This window comes from Rhinoderma darwinii, chromosome 9, assembly GCF_050947455.1.
Source record: "Rhinoderma darwinii isolate aRhiDar2 chromosome 9, aRhiDar2.hap1, whole genome shotgun sequence".
Classification (NCBI taxonomy): Eukaryota; Metazoa; Chordata; class Amphibia; order Anura; family Rhinodermatidae; genus Rhinoderma; species Rhinoderma darwinii.
Genome location: NC_134695.1, coordinates 28,808,344 through 28,834,428, shown reverse-complemented (window position 1 = coordinate 28,834,428; position 26,085 = coordinate 28,808,344). Strand labels below are relative to the sequence as shown.

The window sequence follows — 26,085 nt, the reverse complement described above, 5'->3', positions numbered from 1 at the left end:
CCCTATTCCTTGACATATAGACATGCCGTCTTGAAACATGTCTCCTTGATTACGAATAACGTTCTCTCGGGTGACAGTCTTCACCGATACAATATCTTCCATTTTTACAGGATTAGACAAAATGTATTAGGTTACATAGAGAACAGCTATTTACTATTTATTCCATCCATGAACTATCTAAGCAAATTGTGATAAACATTCATTGAGGTTCATAATGACTGTTTGTAAGCAGCGTTATATATGTAAATTATATTTAGTGTGGATAAACGCCTATTATCACTAGATCGTCTGGGCGGACTGTGGCTTACGTCCGTCACTTTAACGCACTATGAACAGAATATTTTCTTGCTATAGAGTGTCTTATTGACATTTTTTTCTTGCCGCAATGGAGAACTGTGGTATTAGAATAGGAACATCTAGCTATTCGTCTACTGCAACGTTTACATATTACACATGTTCCACACATTTATTTTTGCTATAATTATCCTGAATTTCGTTCTTTTATACTGCATTTAAAAACCACGATTTTAATACAATCTTATTTTTCACGAAAAAATAACATTTTAAATTGTGACAAAACCAGCAGATTCACACCCAGCCTTAGTCAGGATAACTCTACCTCATTTTATTATACCTATAATGGCGGTAGACGTATGTGAATACATTTGGATATGTATCAGATGCCCCTTTGTCATTATTACAGGCACAGGTGTAAAAAAGATCATTTGAAAGATCTGTCCACTTATAGATTTGTATATTGTAATTAAATCGCCCCTAAGCCGTATTTTTGTACAAACTGGATAACCCCAAGTTTAATATTTTTAGTACGACAATCTACCCATTCCATTAATTACCTTGGTCTCTGCACCCATTACAGTATGTACTTATACGCAGGTGCCCAAAATTGTATGGGAATGTATATTTCCCATATGACAATACTGGGACTGAGGTGTGTATGATTTGCTTATAAAAGGGAGTAAGTTCTAAGTATATTAGAATATCTGTCAAACCTAACCTTTAATAATTTTACCCATGCCTCAATTTTATTGGTTATGTGCAATAGTTTGCCATTTTGAAGGGACCCTTTGAGTCATTTATGCCTACAAAAAATGTGAGCTTCAAGAAAACCTACTGCCCGGATTATCCATTTTCAAAATCAGCCACTAATATTGATTTGGAGAGTACAACGTGAATCTATGACCCTGGTGTGATGAAGAAAAAGAAAGAAAAAAAATAAGCCAAAGTGATACATGCTTAAAAACCAAAACACAGAATATTGCTTTTATATCAATGCAGATCCACTAGACAAAAAAGGTTAAAAAGACATTCAGTAGCAGCAGTTGCACTATTTTCAATGTCTACAACCAAACGTAGTGCTAACAAACGCATGATCCCTTTAGTTGGCAAGATCTTGTAGCAGCTTCTAGACATTTGCACAAAAATATAACAAACTTATTCTGCAAACTCCCAACATCATTGAAAGTTAAGATCAAGTATAGAAAGTAGGTCTCCTGTAGTAGATCAGAAAGCAATAACGGTGTAAACTTTTAACTGTCCATTGTCACGTTCTCCAGGGAGACAACAGCTTTTTTTTTTTTCCTTCCTTCAAGAAAGATGATAATATATGTCTGGAACTGGGTCCATATCTAATGTAAAAAAATAGAGCAATATGGAATAAATTTACATCCAAAAATATATGAGATCTGGTGGCAACACCACCTAGATCTAAAAATGTTATTAGATATGCAAGTTCTTGAATGGGTACAGTACTTCAAAAAATAGTTGTTTTTTTATCATATAAAGATGGCTCGCACAAAATTGTTTTTCTTGTTAACATTCAGCAGTTCACGCAATATCTATAACAAAATTCTACCAAATGCTTCAGGTGTGTTGCCCACATGGTGCAAAATATTTTACCATGGAATATGTTCACCAAAATAGACCCTATATTTATTTTTCAGCCTTGTCAACGTGCCCCTTGAGTTCAGAAAAAAGTGTTTATGGTCACAAACAAAGTGAACGATGGTCTGTGGATCCCTTGTCCAATAAATAGCAGATGGGAATGTCCCCGTACAAGGTGGGATCAGTCATAGGATATAGAAGCAAGAAAAACAAGACAACCCCCAGCATGTAGAAGAGAACAATAGTTGCACGTTGCGGGTGATCCAAAGCTGTAAATATGGCTGGGAATCCAATGTAATTACAGAAGGAATGGCAAAGAACGGGTCCTATGACGTGTCCTAAAAAACAAACCAGACATGCCAGTCATTACAAGTCACTAGTAAGTTGAAATTAACTGGAGGGAAAGACACCTCCTGTATCAGTCTCACAAAAGGTCATGACTGTGAATCAGATCATTCCAATACAGGGTTACAAATTTAAAAGTAAGAGGGATATTCCCAAAGTCATAAAATGTCAACTTATCCAAAGGATCGGTGATAATTTTGTGATCGCTGGGACCCCCCCACCGATCGTGAGAACAGGGGTCCAGAACCCCCAGATCATCCTCACTGCTCTGCCGCAGTGAGGAGATTGAATGGAGCGGTGGTCGAGCATGTGTCTGCCGCTCCATTCACGATCTATAAGAATGATGAAAACAGCCGAGCACTGTGCTCGGATGTTTCCGTCATTCCTATTGACATTGAATGGAGCGGCAGTGCACACGCTTGATCGGAATTTCATTCAATGTCGACCGCAGTGAGGAGGACCTGGGGGTTCAAACCCCTGTTCTCGCGATCGGTGAGCGGTTGCTCAGCTGTCTAATGATCCAATGGTAGAAATCGAAGTTTACTTAGATCACGGCCGTTTAACATCTTACATGCTGCAGTCAACAGCGACTGCAGCATTTAAGTCATTTAGAGAGAGAGCGAGCTCCATCTCTCACCCCTAGTCAGCCTGCAAATGCAATTGCGGGCCTCCGATGGGGTGTAATGGCAGCCGGGAGCCTAACCAAGGCCCACAGGTCCGCCCTGGCTAAAAGTCCCCATACAGCTATGTTGATAGAAAAATAAAAAATAAAGTTATAGCTCTTTAAATGAGATGATGAAACAAAAACAAAAAAAATTGCTTGGTCATTAAGGCATAAAATAGGCTGGTCACTAAGGGGTTAAATTCACAGCCCCAAAAAAATCACTCTGTATACAATGATCACATGGACATTAGTCTTCTCTAATGGTCCAGTGATTATGTGACTGTATTTATTACCCTTTTAACACACTGGAAGCATATTAAAACCACTGTGCTGCGTAAGTCCCACAAAAACTTTACCGAAGTGTCGGGAGTGTGAAGAGACATCGCGTCCTGGCTGGAGGTGATGTCTATTTACTCTCAAGACACCAGTAAAGTTAATGTGGGTGTATGTGACAGCACAGCTTGATCTCATGAGATCACGCTGTGCAGTGAATACAAATAGACATGAATGGGGAGAAGTGTATGAAACGGATTAGAAACGAATTAGCATAAATCTAAAATTGCTCATAACATGCTAAAAAATGATCGTTTTTCAAAATAAAAACACTTATCTATATTACAGCGCTGATCAGATTATGTAGGAGATAGGGCATTTATAATGTGGTGACAGTCTCAGTGCAAAAACTACATATAACAATTGTACAAAACAAAACAAAAAAAAAAAAAAAAGAAGACGTTAAAAAGCATTCAAATAACAGAAAAAGTTGTGAATTTACTAATAGAAATACATTTAAAACTTTTATTGAGAAGTTTAAAAAAAAAGTTGGGTGGATTAAACCAAACATATAGGTCTTATGTACAATGTAGGGGGGAGACGCTGACATATAGTGATACAGACGTACTGACGGGCTATACTACACTCGGCGTCCAGAGGGGGAGTTGTGCTGTCCTTTTTGGTTAACCCAAACAAACAACCGTGCAGCTGTGTTAACCCCTTCCCGCCTCAGCCCTTTTTCAGATTTTAATTTTTTCCTCCCCACCTTCCAAAAGCGATAACGTCTTTATTTTTCCGTCGATATAGTACTAGGGGGGGCTTGATTTTTGCGGGACGAGTTGTAGTTTTTCGTAGCACCATTTATTTTGCCATATAATGTACTATGAAACGGGGGAAAAATTATTTGTGGGGTAGAAAATGAAAAAATAGCGATTCCTCCATGGTTTTTTGCACGCCGTTTTTTACGGAATTCACTGTGCAATTAAAACAACATGTTAACTTTATTCTCTGGGTCAATACGACTACGGCGATACCAAATATATATATATAGTTTTTTCTATATTTTACTACTTTTACAAGTAAAAAAGAAAATGTATTTTGTGTCGCCAAATTCCGAGAGCCACAACTTTATTTTTCCGTCGATTAAGTGGTATGAGGGCTTATTTTTTGAGGGATAAGCTGTAGTTTTTAATAAGTCCATTTTTGGTGTAAAATGCGACGGTTTGATCACTTTTTATTTAATTTTTTGTGGGAGATTAGGTGACCAAAAAATAGAGATTCTGGCGTTTACAATTTTTATTTTTTTTTACGCCGTTCACCGTGCGGGTTAAATAATGATATATTGTAATAGTTCAGACTCTTACGGACGCGGCGATACCAATTAGGTTTATTTATTTATTTTTTTACTATGCTCTAGGGGGAAAATGGGAAAAGGGGGTGGCAGGGCTTAATAGGTGTACAAAGATGGCAGACCTGGGGGTCTTCATTAGGCCCCCAGGCAGCCATAGCAACCATTGCCCCCCCCCCCCCCCCCCCCGCGATTGCGTTCCGGGGGACGCAATGAGCTGTTAGAGGGGTTCGCCCCCCTCTTTCTAACGATTTAAATGCTGCGGTCTCTGTTGACCGCGGCATTTAACGAGTTAAACTAGCGGGATCGCACTTGAGCACGCTGCCGCTAGTTACTCTGAGGTGTCGGCTGTAACAAACAGCCGACACCTGTATCGTATGTAAGCCCGCTCCGTGAGCCCGCTCCATACTTCCCCTACCCGACTTTGGCGTATGAATACGTCAAATGTCGGGAAGGGGTTAAACACCTTATGTTTATATCGCATGTAAGTTTGCACTGCAACATCGTGAACCACATATACCACCATGGAGTCCCAGTATGGCATTTCTTATTACGCCTGCAAATCCTGGCCCATGAAAATGTTGGTTAGGGTTATGCCCGTATTATGCTAGTCTGAAATTGGCCTAAGGTTATGTTCATACATTGCAGGTTTGCCTACCACTCAAGTTTGTTATACTATGTGCACCGTTATTTGCTCCATTTTCACAATTATATTATTTAATGAAAATATTCATAAATCTCCCCCAAAGGCCTTATTCACAGGACAGGGTCCTGACCGAGTCCGAGTGTCGGACGATAAAATCGTCCGTTTTTCCTGGCCGGTTTGCATTCGTTTTGCATCCGTTCCAAGCCGGGCATATCTGGACAGTGACATCAGGGGCAACTCCTGAAGGGGAATCCCCATGTGGCCGGTGATTCCACTTCAGGAAAAGCCCCTGTTGTCTGTGTCCATTTATGGACACTGAACGTTACTGGCTTCGCCTGGTGTGGAATCCCCGGTAACAGAGTGTTCGGGGATTCCGCTTCAGGAATTTCCCCTGATGTCACTGTCCAGATATGGACAGAGACATCAAGCGCTCTGTCCAGTAGCTGAATCTCCGAACACACGGGGATTCCGCTCCTTCATGGAGCTAAAGTTGGGCTAGCACATAGCAGAGGAGGGAGATACCTCCCTGCTCTGCGATAGTGGTGTCGCTACAGCAGTAGCAGCCGCAGCAGCTGCTAGCCGAGCCATGGGAGCTGTCGCCGGGCCAGGGCGCTTTTAAAACAAGCAGGGGAAGGGAGCCAGCGCAGTGATCCCTTCCACCTGCTGTACACCCGGGCCCGGCCACACAGTACCCCTGTATACAGCATCCCCACATTGTAGAAACTTACCTCCAGCGTACAGCCATTCGTTGGAATGGCATAAACTCCTCCTCACATGCACTCTGCGCTGTGAGGAGAGCGCGAGCGACAGTAGACACGGCTGTCACTCGTGACACATTCCGGTGATGGCCGTGTATTACCCGGCCCCATAGACTTCTATGGGAGGCGGGCGGCCGGTGAACGGCCGAAAATAGGGCATGTCCTATTTTTTGACGGCCGGTTTTCCCGGCCCGTCAAAAAAAAACGGTCGTGTTAATAGCCCCATTAGAGGTCTATTGTTCCTACTGCAGCCGGGTGACAGCCGTTTTATCAACGGCTGTCATCCAGCCGGGAAACCCTGTCGTGTGAATAAGGGCTAACAGATGACTTTATTCTTGCAAAACATAGGTTATTGCAAAGTAACATAGAAGGTCTTGGATACACAGAAATGTGTAAAAACTACAGTATAAAAATGTATTTTCTCAAAGGCCAAGTTTACACTTTGCATTTGGTGCAGTTTTGTAAAAGGTTATAGTTGCATATAGCCGGGGTGAAGAGGGAATAACTAGTGCATTTCTACTACCTTTTTGGAACCAATTCTGTCTTAAAATAAAATAAAAAATAAATAAAAAAAAAGTCGAAATGCAAAGTATGAACCCGAGTCTCGAGACAACTAATGGATCAATCCAAATTTTTCTCACCTGTTCTTATGAAGATAAATGCTGTGTATGCTCCAAACACTGCAGTGTATGAAAACTGAAAAGCTACAAGAAAACAAATAAAATTGCCTCAATTGTGCAAATGAAGCCACAGAGGATGAAAACAAGGCATGCAAAACAAGGCAAAGGTGATGTTTAAAAAAAATAAATTAAAATGAAATAAAAAGGGGGTGGGGGGGGGGGGGAATCAAGAACTGCACTTATGTGAATGCAACATTACATACCAGCAGACAGAAATATGCTCAGAACAGTTCCCTGCCGAAACCTCAGCTGCTCAATGACATGATGAAAATGAGCTGGAAAAAATAAAAATAATAATAAGATTACACAGACAAATACATCTAGGAGTCGGGCACTAAATTACATGAGAAAATACAGTAGACTTATTTTAAACCACTAAGGCCTCCAGCACACTGGACAAAAATGCTGCAGAATTAAAGAAGCAGCAAAGATTTCAACAAATCTCATTCACACGCTGTGGGGAAAAAAAAAAGATAAATACAAAATGCAGCGAACATGAGTGGAAACTGACACGCGATGCAGATTCTCTATCTGCAACATGTCAATTAACTTTGCATAAACGCTGCGGAATTGATGCACAGCAATTTCGCAGCATTTCTGTCCCGTGTTTAGTGGGGTTGAGGTTAGATCCACGAAACTGAAATGCTGCGAGAGAGAGAGATTATATTATAGAGAGTAATATTTTTTTTAAAAACTACAAAAAAGTGTTTTTAAAATTTTTAGTGATTTGTCTGTTAATAATAAAAATGTAAAACATAGAATAAATTGAACTAATCTAGAAAATGAAAGCCTCACAAAGTCTTGTAAAAGTAAAAATAGTTGGGATATTCAAAGCGGTTGCAAATATATTATCATTTAAAGAAGTGCATATCAGAAATGGAAAATTTGACATGGGCATCAATGGGTTAATGTATTGCCTGGCTGATCAGCCATTCTAGAGCCTGGAAGAAAAAAAAAAAAAACAAAAAAAAAAAATTGACAACCAATGGGAGTAATAATGACTGCCAATTCCTGTTCACTTTTGTAAAACACAGGGGGATGTTATAAACAGTTATGTCTGTAAAAAAGGCTGGTCAGAACTTATATATATATATATATATATATATATATATATTTATTTTAGAGTTAGCCCTTAACACCACTGTCCATATATGGTCAGAGACATCAGGGACTCCCCGGTAGAGACTACCACAAGGGCTATCTATGCTTAAATATAGCTTAACGTATAAACACATGTTCCCAAACATCTTGGCAGCGGGAAGAAGAAAATCCTTTTCTCTGAACAAAGTTTTTGTTCTATTTACCTGCTGGGTTTCAATTGTGTGTGAGCATCTGTGTCCTTCATTGCCAAAACCCATATAATGTGGCAGTTTGACTTCTTACATGTGATTCAATATATTTTCAAATTGTAATAATGTACTCTGCCTCATTGAGAGATAAGCCAAAAGGCATACCACTAATAGGATTCAGATGCTGCTATACTTACCAATGCCAAAAAACAGTGGACATGTAAAAACAGCTGTTCCTGGACTAATACATGGTACCAGCATGGGCAACATGCAGGCTCTAAAGACCAACTCCTCTGTAAGAGGTGCAATCACCTGGTTACGAAGCCATCGCATGTCAGTGAAACAAAGCATCCAGAAACGAGAATCTACAGGTTGCAAGCAAAAACAAGATTTAAGATAAAGATACACAAATGCCTAACAATTTCATGAAAGCGATTCAGAAAAATTTTCACTGCAACCAACATATCCATGAAAAGCACTTACCAAATGCAACTTTCAAGCCATCAAGAAGACCCCACGGGCAATCTAGAGATAGCTGGACGAGAGGACCAAGGAATAAAATCTGCATTTGTAGACAAGAAAGTGCTTTAAATAGAACGTGGAGGAGAAGCATGAAACTGCCGAGTGCCATGAATGCCCACTCTTACCATTGTAAGTAGCAGCGGTAATATGGTTGCTGTGAGGATTCCATCTAGACGAAAACCCATAAGAGAAAGTATGGCTACATCTGCCTAGAGATAAGAAAAACAGTGAAGTAATACTAAAAAAAAATAAAATAAAACCAATAAAGTTTATTTAACCCCTTAAAAAGGAGTTTCCCAGCCTTTAGCATTTTTCACCTATCCACCGGATATGTGATAAATGCTAGATCAGTGGTGATTCGACGGCTGGGACACCAATCGCCAGAACGAAGAACCCCGGTCCCCTGTCACCCCCAGCCGCAAGAAGGAGTTTGAACGGAGCGGAGGACAGCATCCACAGTGCTGCTTTATTCAATCTATATGGAGCGAACAGAAGGAGCGGAGCACAGCATGCCTGGCCTCTGCTCTATTCAAACTCCTACTAGCCGCCAAATTCTGGCTCCTTTCATGGTCCCCCATTCTGGTGATCGGTGGGGGTCCCAGTGGTCGGACCTCCACTGACCTAGCCTTTTTTTCTTTATCCAGTAGAAAACACCCCTTTTGAAGGACAGAGACCATTTCAGTTTTTTCCTCCCCACATTCCAAAAGCTATACCTTTTTTAATTTTTCTGTTGAAATAGTCATATGAAAGCTTCTTTTTGCAGAATGAGATGTATTTTTTAATGGCATCATTTAATGTACCATATAATGCAGTAAGGAACTTAAAAATAAAATTCTGCGGGTCAGTAGGATTACACCAATAGCAAACTTACATAGTTTCTTCTATGTTTTGCTAATAATTTGTAAAAAATAATATTATTTTGTGTCGCCATATTCGGACACACAACTTTATTTTGCCATCAATGGACCGGTGTGAGGGCCTCTTTTTGTTTTCAGTACGGGACAGTTCTCCCGCAGCAAGGCAGCGACTTCTAGCCTCATAGATACCGATGACGATAAGAGCCCAGCTCCCTGCAGTGTGCTCAGTCCGGGAAATGCGGCCGACCTGCGGACCGTATATCACGGACTGAACATGCTCGTGTGAATCTGGCCTTAAACTCATGTTAAATAGTAGTCAGTACACAGCTGCCATTATTTAAAGTGATTCTGAGTAACCCCAAATAAAATTCAGCTTTTCTATTAGGATTTTCCTGACAGCAACATTAAAGGAGCTGCAGTACTTTCTGGCAGGTACTGGTTGTGTAGTGCATGCGACAGCAATCTCCCGTTTTCTTCATATGTCAGGGCTGTGGGGTAGGGTGGCAAGATGGAAGCCTTTTTGAACAAAGAAAAGCATCCGAGCCCGGCTATGTTTTGCAAAGACTCTGCCAAAAGCATGTGGGAAAACATGTTATGGCCTGATGAGACCAAGGTTGAACTTTTGGCCATTATTCCAAAAGATATGTTTGGCGCACAGCCAACACTGCACCTCACCGAAAGAACACCATACCCACAGTGACGCATGGTGGAGGCAGCATTATTCTTTGGGGCTCTTTTTCTGCAGCTGGAACTGGGGCTTTAGTAAAAGGTGGAGGGAATTATGAACAGTTCCAAATATCAGTCAATATTGGCACAAAACCTGCAGGCCTCTGCTAAAAAGCGGAAGATGAAGAGGAATTTCACCTTTCAGCACGACAATGACCCAAAGCATACAGTGAAGGAAATAAGTATTTGATCCCTTGCTGATTTTGTAAGTTTGCCCACTGTCAAAGTCATGAACAGTCTAGAATTTTTAGGCTAGGTTAATTTTACTAGTGAGAGATAGATTATATAAAAAAAACAGAAAATCACATAGTCAAAATTATATATATTTATTTGCATTGTGCACAGAGAAATAAGTATTTGATCCCCTACCAACCATTAAGAGTTCAGCCTCCTCCAGACCAGTTACACGCTCCAAATCAACTTGGTGCCTGCATTAAAGACAGCTGTCTTAAATGGTCACCTGTATAAAAGACTCCTGTCCACAGACTCAATTAATCAGTCTGACTCTAACCTCTACAACATGGGCAAGACCAAAGAGCTTTCTAAGGATGTCAGGGACAAGATCATAGACCTGCACAAGGCTGGAATGGGCTACAAAACCATAAGTAAGACGCTGGGTGAGAAGGATACAACTGTTGGTGCAATAGTAAGAAAATGGAAGACATACAAAATGACTGTCAATCGACATCGATCTGGGGCTCCATGCAAAATCTCACCTCGTCGGGTATCCTTGATCCTGAGGAAGGTGAGAGCTCAGCCGAAAACTACACGGGGGGAACTTGTTAATGATCTCAAGGCAGCTGGGACCACAGTCACCAAGAAAACCATTGGTAACACATTACGCCGTAATGGATTAAAATCCTGCAGTGCCCGCAAGGTCCCCCTGCTCAAGAAGGCACATGTATAGGCCCGTCTGAAGTTTGCAAATGAAAATCTGGATGATTCTGAGAGTGATTGGGAGAAGGTGCTGTGGTCAGATGGAGACTAAAATTGAGCTCTTTGGCATTTACTCAACTCGCCGTGTTAAATGCTGCCTATGACCCAAAGAACACCGTCCCCACTGTCAAGTATGGAGGTGGAAACATTATGTTTTGGGGGTGTTTCTCTGCTAAGGGCAAAGGACTACTTCACCGCATTAATGGGGGAATGGATGGAGCAATGTACCGTCAAATCCTGAGTGACAACCTCCTTCCCTCCACCAGGACATTAAAAATGGCTCGTGGCTGGGTCTTCCAGCACGACAATGACCCGAAACATACAGCCAAGGCAACAAAGGAGTGGCTCAAAAAGAAGCACATTAAGGTCATGGAGTGGCCTAGCCAGTCTCCAGACCTTAATCCCATCGAAAACTTATGGAGGGAGCTGAAGATCCGAGTTCCTAAGCGACAGCCTCGAAATCTTAATGATTTACAGATTATCTGCAAAGAGGAGTGGGCCAAAATTCCATCTAACATGTGTGCAAACCTCATCATCAACTACAAAAAACATCCGACTGCTGTGCTTGCCAACAAGGGTTTTGCCACCAAGTATTAAGTCTTGTTTGCCAAAGGGATCAAATACTTATTTCTCTGTGCACAATGCAAATAAATATATATAATTTTGACAATGTGATTTTCTTTTTATATATAATCTATCTCTCACTGGTAAAATTAACCTAGCCTAAAAATTCTAGACTGTTCATGTCTTTGACAGTGGGCAAACTTACAAAATCAGCAAGGGTTCAAATACTCATTTCCTTCACTGTACCTCCAAATCAACAAAAGAATGGCTTCGCCAGAAGAAGATCAACATTTGGAATGGCCCAGCCAGAGCCCAGACCAGAATCCCATGGAAAATCCGCTGGGTGACCTGAAGAGGGCTGTACACAGGAGATACCCTCGCAATCTGACAGATTTGGAGCGGTTTTGCAAGGAAGAGTGGGCAACAATTGCCAAGTCAAGATGTGCCATGCTGATAGACTTCTACCCAAACAGACTGAATGCTGTCATAAAGTCAAGGGGTAATTCAACAAAGTATTAGTTTAAGGGTGTGCATATTTATAAAACCACGTTATTTTTGTTCTTTATTTTTATTTTCCCACCCTAAAAGATTTCAGTTTGTTTTTCAATATAATTGTACAGATTATAGGTTACATTAACCCCTTCCCGACATTTGTTGTATGAATGCATCATGGAAAGCTAGTGCTTCCCGCATTTTGCCGTATCCATACGACAAATGGTGGACACCTGCTCAGAAGCTGATTCGGTGCCACCATCCCCGGGTGTTGGCTGCATGTTACAGCTGACACCCTGGTATAATGTCGGGGACCGAAGTTTGCTCCGATCACCACCATTAACTCCTTAAATGCAGCGGTCAAAAGCGATCTCTGCATTTAAGGTGTTTGCAGCTCATCAGCACCCCAGCAATGAAATTGCCAGGGTGCCGGTAGCTGCTAAGGCAACCGGAGGCCTAACACTGGCCTCCCGTTATGCCTAGTACGGAAAACTTTGAGGGCCAGACCGGAGACGGGGTCCAAAGGGCTTCCATAGCCGCCAGCAAAATGGCACCAGCTCAGGAGCTAGCTCCGATTCCTGCCATTAACCCCTAAGATGCAGTGATCGAAAGTGATCGCTGCATCTTTGTGGTTGGTAGCAGTAGTGCTATAGCAGGGCTGCCAACTGTTGCTATGGCTTCAGGAGGCCAAACAATTCCCACATACTCTGCCATTACGGAAGCCGATTAGGCCCCGCCTGGAGGCGAAGCCTTATCTGCTTGCGGTCAGTGAATGACTGACAGATCTAATACAATGCACTACATAGGTAGGGTAATGTATTATAAAAATAATCTGACAGTTAGACCTTGAAGTCCCTTAGTGGGACTAAAGAAAAGTGTAAAAGAAAAAAAAAAAAAGAAAAAAGAAAAGAAAAAGTTGTAAAAAAATATAAAAGTTTCAAGTAATAAAATAAAACACAATTGCCCTTATAAAGTCCTTCATTATTGAAATAAACCATACATATTTGGTCATCGCCGCATCCATAATGGCCTGAACTAAAAAATATTATGTTATTTATGCCATGCAGTGAACCGCGTTAAAAAAAATATAAAAATTCTGTTTTTCGGTCACTTTGCCCTACAAAAATTTTAATAAAAAAAGTCATCAAAAAGTCGCGTGTTTCCAAAAATGGTACCTATAAAAACTATAGCTTGTCTCGCAAAAAACAAGCTCTCATACAGCTCAGTTGATGAAAAAAAACTTTAAACGTTATGGTTCTTACAACATGGCAACAGAAAAAACACATTCTTTTTACAAAAGTAATTTTATTGTGCAAAAAGTTGTAAAACATAAAATAGGTGTCGCGGGAATCAGACTGACCCGCAGAATAAAATTAACATGTAATTTAGAACGCATGGTGAACGGCGTAAGAAAACAAAACGTAAAAAACGATGCCAGAATTGACGGTTTTTAGTCACCTTGCCTCCCCAAAAAAAAAAAACAGGCTAAAAAGTGATGAAAAAGTCGCATGTACCCCAAAACGGTGACAATAAAAACGACAGCGCATCCCGTAAAAAAAAAACAAAAAACCCCATACCACTACGTCTATGAAAACATAAAATTAGTTAAGGCTCCAAAAAGTTAGTAAAGAAAAATATGCAGATCAGAGGGGAACATTTCTTCTGTTTAAAAAGGTGATTTATCAAGGCCCTAAAATTAGGGAACCAGGACGGGGAGGGCCCAAACATATCTGCTAGAAGCGAGGGTGCCCGTATTATACCAGGACAATACTTCCCAGCAAAATTCCCCAAACTTCAAAGGTGCGGAGTGTGGACCAAAAGAGGGATAAGAAAGGACATTTATCAGTGCGACACTGGTCTATGTGTAAAGGATTGCTTCACAGCGTAACACACATCTATGGATTATTTTACCCCATTATTACACCACCTGACTATGCCCCTGATGTACTCTGCTGAGCTTACATATGCCCCCACATTATAAATCGAACCACCAGTAGAACTCCAAACAAATCTACTACCAAGCAAATCAACGCTCCAAAAGCAAAGTGGTGCTCCCTCCCTTCTGAGCCCTACAGTGTGCCAAAACAGCAGTTTACTTCCACATATATGGCATCGCCATACCCAAAAGAACCCTTTTAACAATTTTTGGGGTGTGTGTCTCCAGTGGCACAAGCTGGGCCACTGAAATGGCATATCTAGGGAAAAATTTAAACTTCCACTTTGCACCATCCGCAGCGCATTTAGTTATGAAAAAGACCTGTGGGGTGAAAATGCTCACTATGCCCCATAATAAATGCCTTGAGGGGTGTAGTTTAAAAAAAAAAAAATGGGTTCACTTCTCAGGGGTTTCTTTTATTATTTCACATCATAACCCTGCAATTGTGAACTAATACTTAGTAAATCGCCAAATTAGGCCTCAACTTTGCATGGTACTTGGTACTCTTCCACTCCTGAGCCTGGTCCAATGTCCAGGCAAAAGATTAGGGCCACATGTAGGGTGTTTCTAAAACCGAGAAACACAGCATAGTATTTAGAGAGCTGTTTTGTTATGGTGGCACAAGCTGGGCACCACATATTGGCATATCTATGGAAAAAAATCCCATTTTCACTGTGCAACATCGAGTGCACACTAATTTCTGCAAAACACCTGCGGGGTTAACATGCTCGCTACACCCCTAGGTGAATACCTTGAGGGGTGTAGTTTCCAAAATGGGGTCACTTCTGGGGGGGGGGGGTTTCCACTGTTTTGGTCCCACAGGGGCTTTGCAAATGCGACATAGCAACCAGAATCCAATCCCTCAAAATCTGCATTCCAAAAGCCAAATGGTGCTCCTTCTCTTCTGATCCTTGCCATGTGTCCAAACAGCAGTTTGTTACCACATATAGGGCATTTCCGTACTCTAGAGAAGTTGCTTTACAAATGTTGCGGTTCTTTTTTTCCTTTATTTGTTGAGAAAATGAAAAGTTTGAGCTACGTCTTATTGAAGAAAAAGGATTTTTTATTTTTTATTTTCACTGCCCAATCCTAATAAAATCTATGAAACATCTGTGGGGTCAAAACACTCACTACACCCCTAGATGAAATCCTCAAGGGGTGTAGTTTCTTAAATGGAGTCACTTTTTGGGCGGTTTAATCGTTTTGGTCCCTCAGGGGCTTTGAAAATGCAACATGGTCGCCGCAAACCATTCCTGCTAAATTTAAGCTCCAAAAGACAAACGGCGCTCTCTCTCTTCTAAACCCTGCCTTGTGTCCAAACAGCTATTTATTACCACATGTGAGGTACTGTTTTACTTGGGAGAAATGGCTTTATAAATGTTGTGGTGCTTTTTCTCCTTTAGTCCTTGTGGGAATGAAAAAAAAACCAAAAACTATAATTAGCTACACCTACGTTTTATTGGAAAAAAATCAAGAACATTTTCATTTTCACGGCCTACTTCCAATAATTTCTGCAAAAAACCTGTGGGGTCAAAATGCTCACTATACCCCTAGATAATTTCCTCAAGGGGTGTAGTTTCCAAAATGGGTTTACTTGTGGGGGGTTTCCACTGTTTTGGCATCACGAGACCTCTTTAAACCGGACATGGTGCATAAAATATATTCTCATAAAAAGGAGGCCCCAAAATTCAGCTCCTTTGCTTCTGAGGTCTGTGTTTCAGCCCATAAGCACACTAGGGTCACATGTGCGATATTTATAAAAACTGCAGAATCTGGGCAGTAAATATTGAGTTGCGTTTTTCTTGTAAAACCTTCTGTTACAAAAAAAATAAAAAATAAATAAAGGTAACAAATATGACATTTGTAAGCTTCACTTCTACTTTGCTTTAATTCCTGTGAAATGTCTAAACCCAGGTTGTGTTTTTTTGTCCCAACCCCTTGATAACACCACAGTGTACATAGTGCCCACACAGTACCACTGTGCCCACATACGTGCCAGAGCCCACATAGATACCACCACATTGTCCCCTGCAGATAGCGCATTGGGAATGCTCTAGCCGTGGATGCCGCTCCAGGAGTATCTCCTGACGTCACGGTCCATATATAGGCAGTGACGCCGGGGGCTTATCCAGGAGCGGAATCCCTGGCCAGAGCGTTGCCAACGCTCTTGCAGGAGATTCCGCTCTTAGAGGGAGCCCCTGATGTCACTGTCCATACATGGACAGAGACGTCAGGGGCTCCCTCTAGGAGCGGAATCCCTGGCCAGAGTGGGCTCTGGCCGGGGATTCCGCTCCTACAGGGAGCTACAGTGATGCTATCTACAGTGAGGGTGCTATCTAAAGGGCGGGTCAGAGGGAGCCCCTGACATCACTGTCCATATATGAACAGTGACGTCAAGGCTTTCCCAAGACAGGAGTGCAGGGCCAGATAGCTTGCAATGCTCTGGCTAGAGACTCCATAGTTGAAAGACTGACATCACTGTCCATATATGGACAGTAATGTTAAGGGCTTTTCCAGGCTCTGCGCTCAAAGGGAGTACTTGGCCAGGATCAGTTTTTGCCGTCAGTTACAAGGATTGATTCCTGAAAAACTGATCCATTGAGTTCTACGGGGACCGTTTGGCCGTGGAAATGGCAAAACAATAGGACACGTCCTATTTTTGAATAGCCATTGTTCACGGGCCTTAAAAAAAAGAAGCAGTTCACTGTCCTGTGAATGTAGCCTATGCTGCTTTGTGCATGTGTAAATATAACATGCTCCTGGCTGGTATTTTAGGGTTAAAACCATACAAGGCAAGCTTTATTGCTGGATCGGGTGATGAAAAGCATGAAGCTCTGAGTGTTCACGATGCTGCCAAAGAGTAATGTATGCCGCAACAATGTGATGACAGGTACACAGTGATGCTTGGTTTGTCCTGACCTGTTGAATACTGTGGAGTCTTTGTACCGAGTGCGTTCATAGACCATACACATACAGACACGGACGGTCTGTGAAAAACTTTTAGACCTGAGAAGAATGACAAGTGATGCCAGGTGGAAAACATGGCAAGGAGGAGTCTAAATTCCTCGCTCCGCCAATGCTTGTAACAGTAAATAGTTTGAATGTGGTTTCTTTCCTCCCTGCGCTCCCACAATACAAAGTGAGACTAATCTGAGCTCTACAAGACAGGCTGGACTAGCACAGCCTCCATTGTGGCTATGGTAACTATAGTTTACTTCTTGTGAACAGAGGTGACTGCTTGTACAGGATCTCATATTCTCAGATCAGTCATTACCGAGAATTACAAGTCCACTGGGGGAATTTATGAAGATTGGCATTTCATACGCCAGTCTTAATCTAAGGAGAGCTGAAGTAAAATGCACCTAATTTATTAAGAAGTGTACGCTCTGGCTGCCGTGCACCAAAAAGCCGGCGTACTTTTGCGCTACAATTTTCTTTAAAAATTATAGTAAATTTGTCGGGTTTCACTAAGCTCCGCCCACTTTTTGGTGAAGTGCTATAAGCGGTGCAAATAACGCAGAAGTCGGGGGTTTTTTTTTTTGCACAAATTGCGGCTTCCGCACCTGTTCTTAGAAAGAACAATTGATAAATTACCACCACTGTATCTATGTTTCAAAGGCTCACGTCCCCAATAGCAGTATGACATACTGGTGACTACAGTACCGGGGATGGGAGCCTTTGACACACATAGCCACGCTCGGTTTTATTCTGCACATTCACCGAGTATGTAGTAGGGTTGCACGATGATTAAAAACTTTGATACTGTTTCGATACCATACACCCTCAAACATTTCAATACCGTTATTTCATGTATTTCGATACTAAGCTGTGCGGCCGCACAGCTTAGCATTGTAACACATGAATGTAGTCAGAGCGGGGCTCCGGGTGCGTAACACAGTCCTTGCCCCGCTCCTGCGTTCTGACAAGTGTGCGCGCGGTCAGAATAAGGAAATGCGGCAGGCGCTGCACTAATGAGCGGCGGCACTGAAGACAGAGAACATGGCAGGCGCACTGCAAAACACCCCCATGTTTTGTCTTCAGTGCCTGCGCCGCCACTCATTAGCACAGCGCCGGCCGCATCACCTTATGCTGACCATGCGCACACACTTATGGTCAGGAGCGGGGTAATGCCTGTATTACACAGCCGCAGACCCCCGGTGGCGAACAGAGGAAACTCTCTTCTCCGTCGTTATTCCCGAATGCTGCGTTCAAAGCTGACCGCAGTATTCAAGGGGTAAATGAGAAGGAGGGATGCCCTTTGGATCACGTCACAGGGAATCCCTGTGACATGATCGAGGGACATACTATATATGGGCAGACAGCCCAGGGTCCAGTGAAGGATCACAGGGCTGTCTAACCAGATTTCCTGTTAGGGCATACTTAGGTTTGTCCTTACAACTGCCTGTGTACTATCAGTACACAGGCTAATGTACAGGCATATAGATATATGCCAGTACATTAAAGTTTACAAATAAAAAGTAAAGTTACATTAAAAAAAAAAAATGAACTCTTTTTTTTTTATACAAGTCAAAATAAAAGTCTCAATACATAAGATACACATATTTCGTATCGTCGTGACTGTAATAAATTTATAGCGTCATTTATGATGTTTATGCAGTTATAAAATAAAAACTGCTTTCTTTCACTTAATGTGAGGCACGAGGTATTATGAATTTTGAATCTCCATGTGCCTCACATTAATAGTAATTAACCCAATCATGTACCTCACATTAACCCAATGTTGTCCATTATGAATGAGGAACATGATGGGGTTAATTACTATTAATGTGAGGCACATGGAGATTCAAAATTCATAATACCTCGTGCCTCACATCAGATAATGGAGGAAATGTTTTATTATTATTATTGTTGGCAAAAGTATCGTTTTGGTATCGAGTATCGCAATACTACACAAAGTATCGGTATCGAAGTCCAAATTCCGGTATCGTGACAACCCTAGTATGTAGCACAGCATGCTCCAGTCCAGGTACATGAGCCAGCAAGGTTATAGCAGCTGGACATATAATCACACATATGTAAACCCAGCGTACTGCCTGGTGAGGACTCAGATACAGACCCTGCTTAGTAGAACAGTGCAGAAAGCCAGATCTGTGTGGTTCAAATGCTCCCTTCCCTGGTACTGTAGCCAGCGGGCCTACAGCACAAGCCGCCCTGCAGCCAGCGGGCCTACAGCACAAGCCGCCCTGCAGCCAGCGGGCCTACAGCACAAGCCGCCCTGCAGCCAGCGGGCCTACAGCACAAGCCGCCCTGCAGCCAGCGGGCCTACAGCACAAGCCGCCCTGCAGCCAGCGGGCCTACAGCACAAGCCGGCTTGCAGCCATCGGGCTGCGACCCTGTCCACTCCCAACGTATACCTACGACAGAAGGCTTCAACGTATCCCACTGTATGGGCAAACAGAACTCCCAGAACTTCCAGGGCGAAGCGCCACCTGAAGTTCCTGGCGTATACATTTTACGTATACAGTGGAAATAGTCGCCCTTAGGCGCTTATGTTAAAAAAAAAAAATTATACAATTTTTTGCGGGATTAACCAGGAAGGAATAGTGTAGTCTACTACGATATTCCAAAATTTAAAAAAAAAAAAAAGGTATATTGACATCTAACAGCCCGACGGAAACATGTTTAGCGTGTTATTGCGCATGATCAAACAAAGCGTGCGTCCGAGAACCCGGCCAGGATTATGCAGAGATGCCACCGCTGCAGGACTAGTGGCCGTATCCAATGGAAACCACAAATAATCAACCTAAGAGGCAATGGAGGAACATACAGAAAACAGTGCAGAAAAATGAAAAAGGTATTTGCAGATTTTAATAACATTACATAAGGGACTTTTGAGATGTGAATAGATCTCCCATATTTTAGAATAAAGCCATTTTTCGTTTGATACATACCTTGATGCCCGTCAACTCTTTCCACACCCATAGGAATAAAGGTGATATGGAGGATACGATCAGTACACTGGTAAACCTCCTCTTGATGACTGCAGGGTGATCCCTGAGGATAAAAACAGACTTGTAACTCACAGAACCGGTGCCTACTTCACCAGCCACAGGCATGTCAGCACCCACCACCTGCCCCACTCCCATCCCTTCTCCTTTACCTAGACAACTCGCTATTCCACACATACAAGCTGCCCACATAAGAACATGCCAGCACCAGGCAGCAGAGTATGGCCACCACACAGAGCCCAGAGGCTGACCCCACTTCATAAGCCTCAGACATGGTGGATGATAGATGTCAGTGGGCTAAAGGACCTTTGATGATGTCATGACCATGTGACTGGTCACATGTATGGGAGGAGTCAAGCTCCGTGATCATGGGAGGTGTGAGCACGTGAGCGGAAGGAACGGCGTCCCGAACGACATGATCCTTCCGGAAGAAGGGTCAGTACTGTGTGCGGGGATGGAGAGACGGATACGTGTAGAAGGAAGTTGCTGTAGGGAGGACCTACACCAACTCCATTGAGAGACGGGTGTACTGTATAGCGGCACTGTAGGTGGAAGACGCCTGTAGTCGAGCCTAGTGTGTATATAGCTGCAGTTAGGACTTACATGCGTTATCTGCAGGGTTGAGACTAAATACCCTTCACGACAATGACCTGGTCCTTATCAGTGATGGGAAGCCGCCAACTCTACAGCAGCTGTCTATTTCCCATCATCTGTAGGGGCCATTATGCCCCCTAGTGGGCTGGTCCTGAACCACTGCTTCAAGATCCCGTTCTCAGTAAGGACCTGGTCGTTTTCCTAAAGTTGCATTACCTTTTATTATTCATTTTTTTTAATTGGATATTTAGAATTTTTTTAAATTACATTTTTAAGGTGTAGAATAAGGTAAAACAAACAGTAAAATATATTTTTTTCATTTGTCCATTTTCTTATGTTTGCTACAAAACTCATCAATAAAACATAAATAGGTATCACTGTGCGCCTATTTCTGATTGTACTCTATGATTGGGTGTATGGCTAGGGCTCCAAAGCAATACCTGGTCATTTAACCCCTTCCCCGACATGCGGCGCATATAGCTGTCAGGAAGTGGTTCCCGAAAACCGCAGTACAATTACTGTGCGGTAATGGCACGGGCTCAGAAGCTGAGCCCGCACTATCACCACCGGTTGTTAGCTGCATATAACAGCAGACACCCTGCTGTAATGGCCAAGACTGGAGCTAGCCTCCGATCCGGCCGATTTACCCCATAAATGCCGCGGTCAATATGGGTTTGTAGCCGATCGGCACCCTCTCTACGCAATTAGGGGGTGCCGATGGATGCTACTATGGCAACCGGAGGCCTAACAATGGCCTCCTGGTCTGCCAAGTACGGAAGCCTAGGCGGGTCCTAATAGGCTTCCTGTCAGTGTATAACTGATCGCTCTAATATATTTCACTACATAGGTAGTGAAATGTATTAGAAGCGCCATCAGCAGGGCAGGCCTTCAAGTCCCCTAGTGGGACTAAAAAAAAATAGGTCACATCTCCCATAAAATGGAATAGTCACATTCCAAAGTTACCCCAAAATAGTACCAGTAAAAACTACAGCTCTTCCCGCAAGAAATAAATACCTGACCCAGCTTCGTCGACGTGAAAATAAAAAAGTAATGGCTCTTAGAACATGGCGGCACTGAAAACAAATGTTTGTTTTTTTGAAAAAAAGTGATTTTATTGTACAAAAGCTGCAATACATAAAAAAAAAAGTGATATAAACTTTGTATCGCCGTAATTGTAACGAACCGCAGAATAAAGTTTACATGTAATTTATGGCGCACGGTAAACGCCCAAAAAAAAAACAATAAAAGACAATTCCAATATTTCCATTTTTTTTGTCATTTCCACTTACAAAAAATGTAATAAAAAGTGATCAAAAAGTTGCATGTGTCCCAAAATAGTAACAATAAAATCTACAGCTTGTCCCGCAAAAAAACAAACCTTCACACAGCTCCATCGACCGAAAAATAAAAAAAAAGTGCCAGAGAAAAAACATCCTGATGTGCAGGCCGGAGGGAAACATTCCTTCCTGTAGTAAAACTATATAAATTTGGTATCGCTGTAATCGTACTGACCAGCCGAATGAAGTTAGAATGTCACTTATACTGTACGGTGAAAACCGTAAAATTTTTTTATCTAAAGCAGTGCCAGAATCGCTGTTTTTTGATCACCTTGCCTCCCAGAAAATTGAATAAAAAGTGATCGAAAAGTTGCACGCATCCAGTTTAAGTGTTGCTAAATGCAGTCCGGCGGCTCAGTTGGCAGCGTTTGGCAGACACACAAATGTCAAGATTGGGCAGCCCCTTTTAAAATAGTGCCACAGTTTCCTCTGTATATAGTGCCACAGTGCCCTCTGTAGATACTGCCACCAACCCACCCATAGATAATGCCATCATGGCCTCTGTAGATGCTGCCACAGTGACCTCTGTAGATGCTGCCACACACCCACCCATTGATAATGCCACAGTGCCCTCTGTAGATACTGCCACACACCCACCTATAGGTAATACCACAGTGCCCTCTGTAGATGCTGCCACAGTGACCTCTGTAGATGCTGCCACAGTTCCCTCTGTAGATACTGACACACACCCACCCATCGTTAATGCCACCGTGCCTCTGTAGATGCCGCCACAGTGCCCTGTGTAGATAATGCCACACACCCCTAGATAATGCCACAGTGTCCTCTGTAGATACTGCCACAGTGCCCTCTGTAGATGCTGCCACACACCCACCCATTGATAATGCCACAGTGTCCTCTGTAGATACTGCCACACACCCACCTATAGGTAATACCACAGTGCCCTCTGTAGGTGCTGCCACAGTGCCCTCTGTAGATGCTGCCACAGTGCCCTCTGTAGATATTGCCACACATCCACCCATAGATAATGCCACAGTTCCCTCTGTAGATACTGACACACACCCACCCATCGTTAATGCCACCGTGCCTCTGTAGATGCTGCCACAGTGCCCTCTGTAGATAATGCCACACACCCCTAGATAATGCCACAGTGTCCTCTGTAGATGCTGCCACACACCCACCCATTGATAATGCCACAGTGTCCTCTGTAGATACTGCCACACACCCACCTATAGGTAATACCACAGTGCCCTCTGTAGATGCTGCCACAGTGCCCTCTGTAGAAGCTGCCACAGTGCCCTCTGTAGAAGCTGCCACAGTGCCATATATGGACAGTGATGTCAATGGCTTGCCCAGAGCTGGAGTCCCGGAGCAGACCCGCTTCTAGCACATGCCAAGGCCTTGCCAGACAACAGAGAGACAATGAATCCTATCTTCATCTGATCTGCAGGGAACAGGTGGGCATGCAATTTAAAGTGAATCTTGCACTGGTTGAGGAAGCCTTGACAGGTCTTGGAGTCTAATCATAGCTGGATGGAAGTGTCACTTGAATTCCGGCTCCAGAGCTGACTGGAACTACTGATGGCTGAGGAGTAGATGTAATTGGAGCTGTCGGAGTAGGAACAGGAGCGATGTCCAGACGTCTGGCTATGGTGTAAACCTCCTGCATAAGCTGATCCTGGCATAATTGGAGGTCTCACATATCGTCTTGCATGACTTGAACTGCCGTCTTGGGTTTGCCAGTGGGGTCCATGGCCTGAACACACTGTAACGCCCACTGGGAAAGTGGACCCACCGGACTACTCTGCCATAACGGAGTAGCAGCTGGCCAGACAAGTATAAGACAGTCACTGGTCGATAGTACCTTGATGGCAGGCTGGTGCCGGATTACTGAAGGTAGGCTTGTGCTGGATTATCGGAAGCAGAGCTGGTCACAGACAGTGAACTCGTCACGGGCACTGGACACGGATACTGGACTGGTCACAGACACTGGATACGGATACTGGGCTCTTCATGGACACTGGACACGGATATTGGACTGGTCACGGACACTGGACTGGTCACGGACACTGGACTGGTCACGGACACTGGACTCAGGATACAGGACTGAACACGGATACTGGATAGTCACGGACACAAGTTACAAACTCCAGAAGGACCTTATCCATGTGTTATGCACTGAGAAGTTTTATACTGGTGAGGTTCTTTTGAGTGATGGGATTTAGCCGACTTACATAGAATTGGGTATTTCCCATACTCCAGAAGGACCTTTTCCATGTGTTATATACTGAGAAGGTTTCATACTGGTATGGTGTTTTTTAGTCATGGTATTTAGCTGACCCATACTCCAGAAGGACCTTTTCCGTTTATTTACTTGGTGGGTTTTTATAGCTGCAAACATTAATTAGTAAGCTGTCTGGTTGAAGTAAAAAGTAATGATGTGCTTAACACCTTAACGACCAAGGACGAAAATGTACGTCATGGTCGGCTGCTAGTTCCCGCACCATGACGTACATTTTCGTCCGCATTTCAAACTGTCACTCTGTGTAAACACAGAGTGACAGACCCGCGCTGACAGCTGTCCCCGACAGCTGAGACATCAGTCTTGCCGGACAGCGGACCATCGCCGCTGATTTCGGCAGTTAACCCCTTAAGTGCGGCGACGGATTGCCGTCGCCGCATTTAAGTGGTTTGAAGCACATCAGCAGCCCCCACGAAGTGATCGTGGGGGCTACCGATGCTTGTCACGGCAATCGGAGGTCAGATAATGACCTCCATGTTGCCATGCACGGAAGCCTCGGAGGAACAGCCTCCGGCCGTTCCTCCTCTGCTTCCTGTCAGTGTGACAGTCACGTCACAATGACAGTTAGAGTACATTACACTACGTGTGTAGTGTAATGTAATCTAGCAGCGATCAAAGCTGCAAGACTAAGTGTCCCCTAGTGGGACAAGTTAAAAAAGTAAAAAAAAGTAATAAAAATGTTTTAAAAAAAGTGGAAAAATAAAAGTTATAAGTTCTATAAACACTAAATGCTTTTTTTCCTATAATAAGACTTTTATTATAGAAAAAAAATGAACACGTTAAAAAAGTTCACATATTTTGTATCACCGCGTTCGTAACGAACCCAACTATAAAACTATAATGTTATTTTTCCCGCACGATGAACACCCCAAAAAAAATCAATAAAAAACTACGACAGAATCGCAATTTTTTGGGTCACCACCGCTCCCTAAATAAAGAATAAATAGTGATCAAAAAGTCGCATGTACCCGAAAATAGTACCAATAAAAACTTCTATCCGTCCCGCAAAAAACAAGCCCTTACACAGCTTTTTTGACTAAAAAATTAAAAAATTATGGCTCTCAGAATATGGTGACACAGAATTTTTTTTTTTTATAAATAAGTCATTTTATTGCGCAAACGCAAAAAAAAAGGACCAAACCTATATACATATGGTATCGCCGTAATCGTACCAACCCGCAGAATAAATTAAAAATGTCATTTATTGCGTATGGTGAGCGCCGCAAAAAAAAAACCTAAAAAAACGGTGTCAGAATTCCTGTTTTTTGCTCAGGATTGCAAAAAAATTGAATAAAAAGTGTTAAAAAAAAATCGCATGTACCCCAAAATGGTACCAATGAAAACTACAGATTGTCCCGCAACAAATAAGCCTTCACACCACTCTATTGATGGAAAAAGAAAAAAGTTATGGCTCTTGGAAAGCGGGGAGTGAAAATCTAAAATATGAAAGCAAAAAATGGATCAGTCCTGAAAGGGTTAATTCATTTCTAATGAAAAAACGTATGATCACATGTGGGGTATTTCCGTACTCGGGAGAAATTGCTTTATAAAAAAATGGTTGTTTTTTCCCTCCTTTATCCCTTGTGAAAATGAGAAAATGCAACATTTTAGTGGAAAAAATTTTGATATTAATTTTCGCGCCCTAATTCTAATAAACTCTGCAAAAGACCCGTGGGGTGTAAATGCTCACTATACCCCTAGAAAAATTCCTTGAAGGTTTTTCCAAAATGGGGTCACTTTTGGTGGGTTTCCACTGTTTTGGTCCCTCCAGTGCATTGCAAATGCGACATGGCACCGAAAACCATTCCAGCAAAATCATAAATCCAAATGGCGCTCCTTCCATTCTGAGCCCTGCTGTGGGTCCAAACATCAGTTTATTACCACATATGGGGTATTGTCGTAATCGGGAGACATTGCTTTACAAATGTTGGGGTGCATTTTCTTCGTTATTCCTTGTAAATAATAAAAATTTCTATGTTGTTTCAGA

At 42.6% G+C, this 26,085-nt stretch overlaps 1 protein-coding gene across 3 annotated transcripts; it reads right to left on the bottom strand.

The window, feature by feature from the left end:
• Window positions 1-1,254: 1,254 nt before the first annotated feature.
• Window positions 1,255-20,250, bottom strand: RCE1 (Ras converting CAAX endopeptidase 1). Of its 3 annotated transcripts, none has more exons than XM_075837436.1 (8): window positions 20,060-20,250; window positions 19,851-19,953; window positions 8,553-8,636; window positions 8,389-8,440; window positions 8,103-8,270; window positions 6,820-6,891; window positions 6,578-6,640; window positions 1,255-2,240 (listed from the first exon to the last, which is right to left on the bottom strand). In XM_075837436.1, exons 1-8 carry the CDS (start codon window positions 20,179-20,181, stop codon window positions 2,005-2,007), a joined length of 900 nt encoding a protein of 299 aa, XP_075693551.1. In that variant the 5' UTR covers window positions 20,182-20,250; the 3' UTR covers window positions 1,255-2,004. The 3 variants fall into 3 exon arrangements, with proteins under 3 accessions (XP_075693551.1, XP_075693550.1, XP_075693552.1); XM_075837435.1 differs by having other exon boundaries at window positions 8,389-8,467; window positions 20,060-20,249; XM_075837437.1 differs by lacking the exon at window positions 6,578-6,640 and having other exon boundaries at window positions 8,389-8,467.
• Between the last annotated feature and the right edge of the window lie 5,835 nt (window positions 20,251-26,085).

Excerpts from the sequence above, each read along its gene's own strand:
- RCE1 (XM_075837435.1), bottom strand. The coding sequence starts at position 20,181 with ATGTCTGAGGCTTATGAAGTGGGGTCAGCCTCTGGGCTCTGTGTGGTG. Across the intron at positions 8,468-8,552 it reads TACCGCTGCTACTTACAATG|ATTTTATTCCTTGGTCCTCT; the intron begins GTAAGAGTGGGC and ends CTACAAATGCAG. Across the intron at positions 8,271-8,388 it reads TGGCTTGAAAGTTGCATTTG|ATTCTCGTTTCTGGATGCTT; the intron begins GTAAGTGCTTTT and ends TGCAACCTGTAG.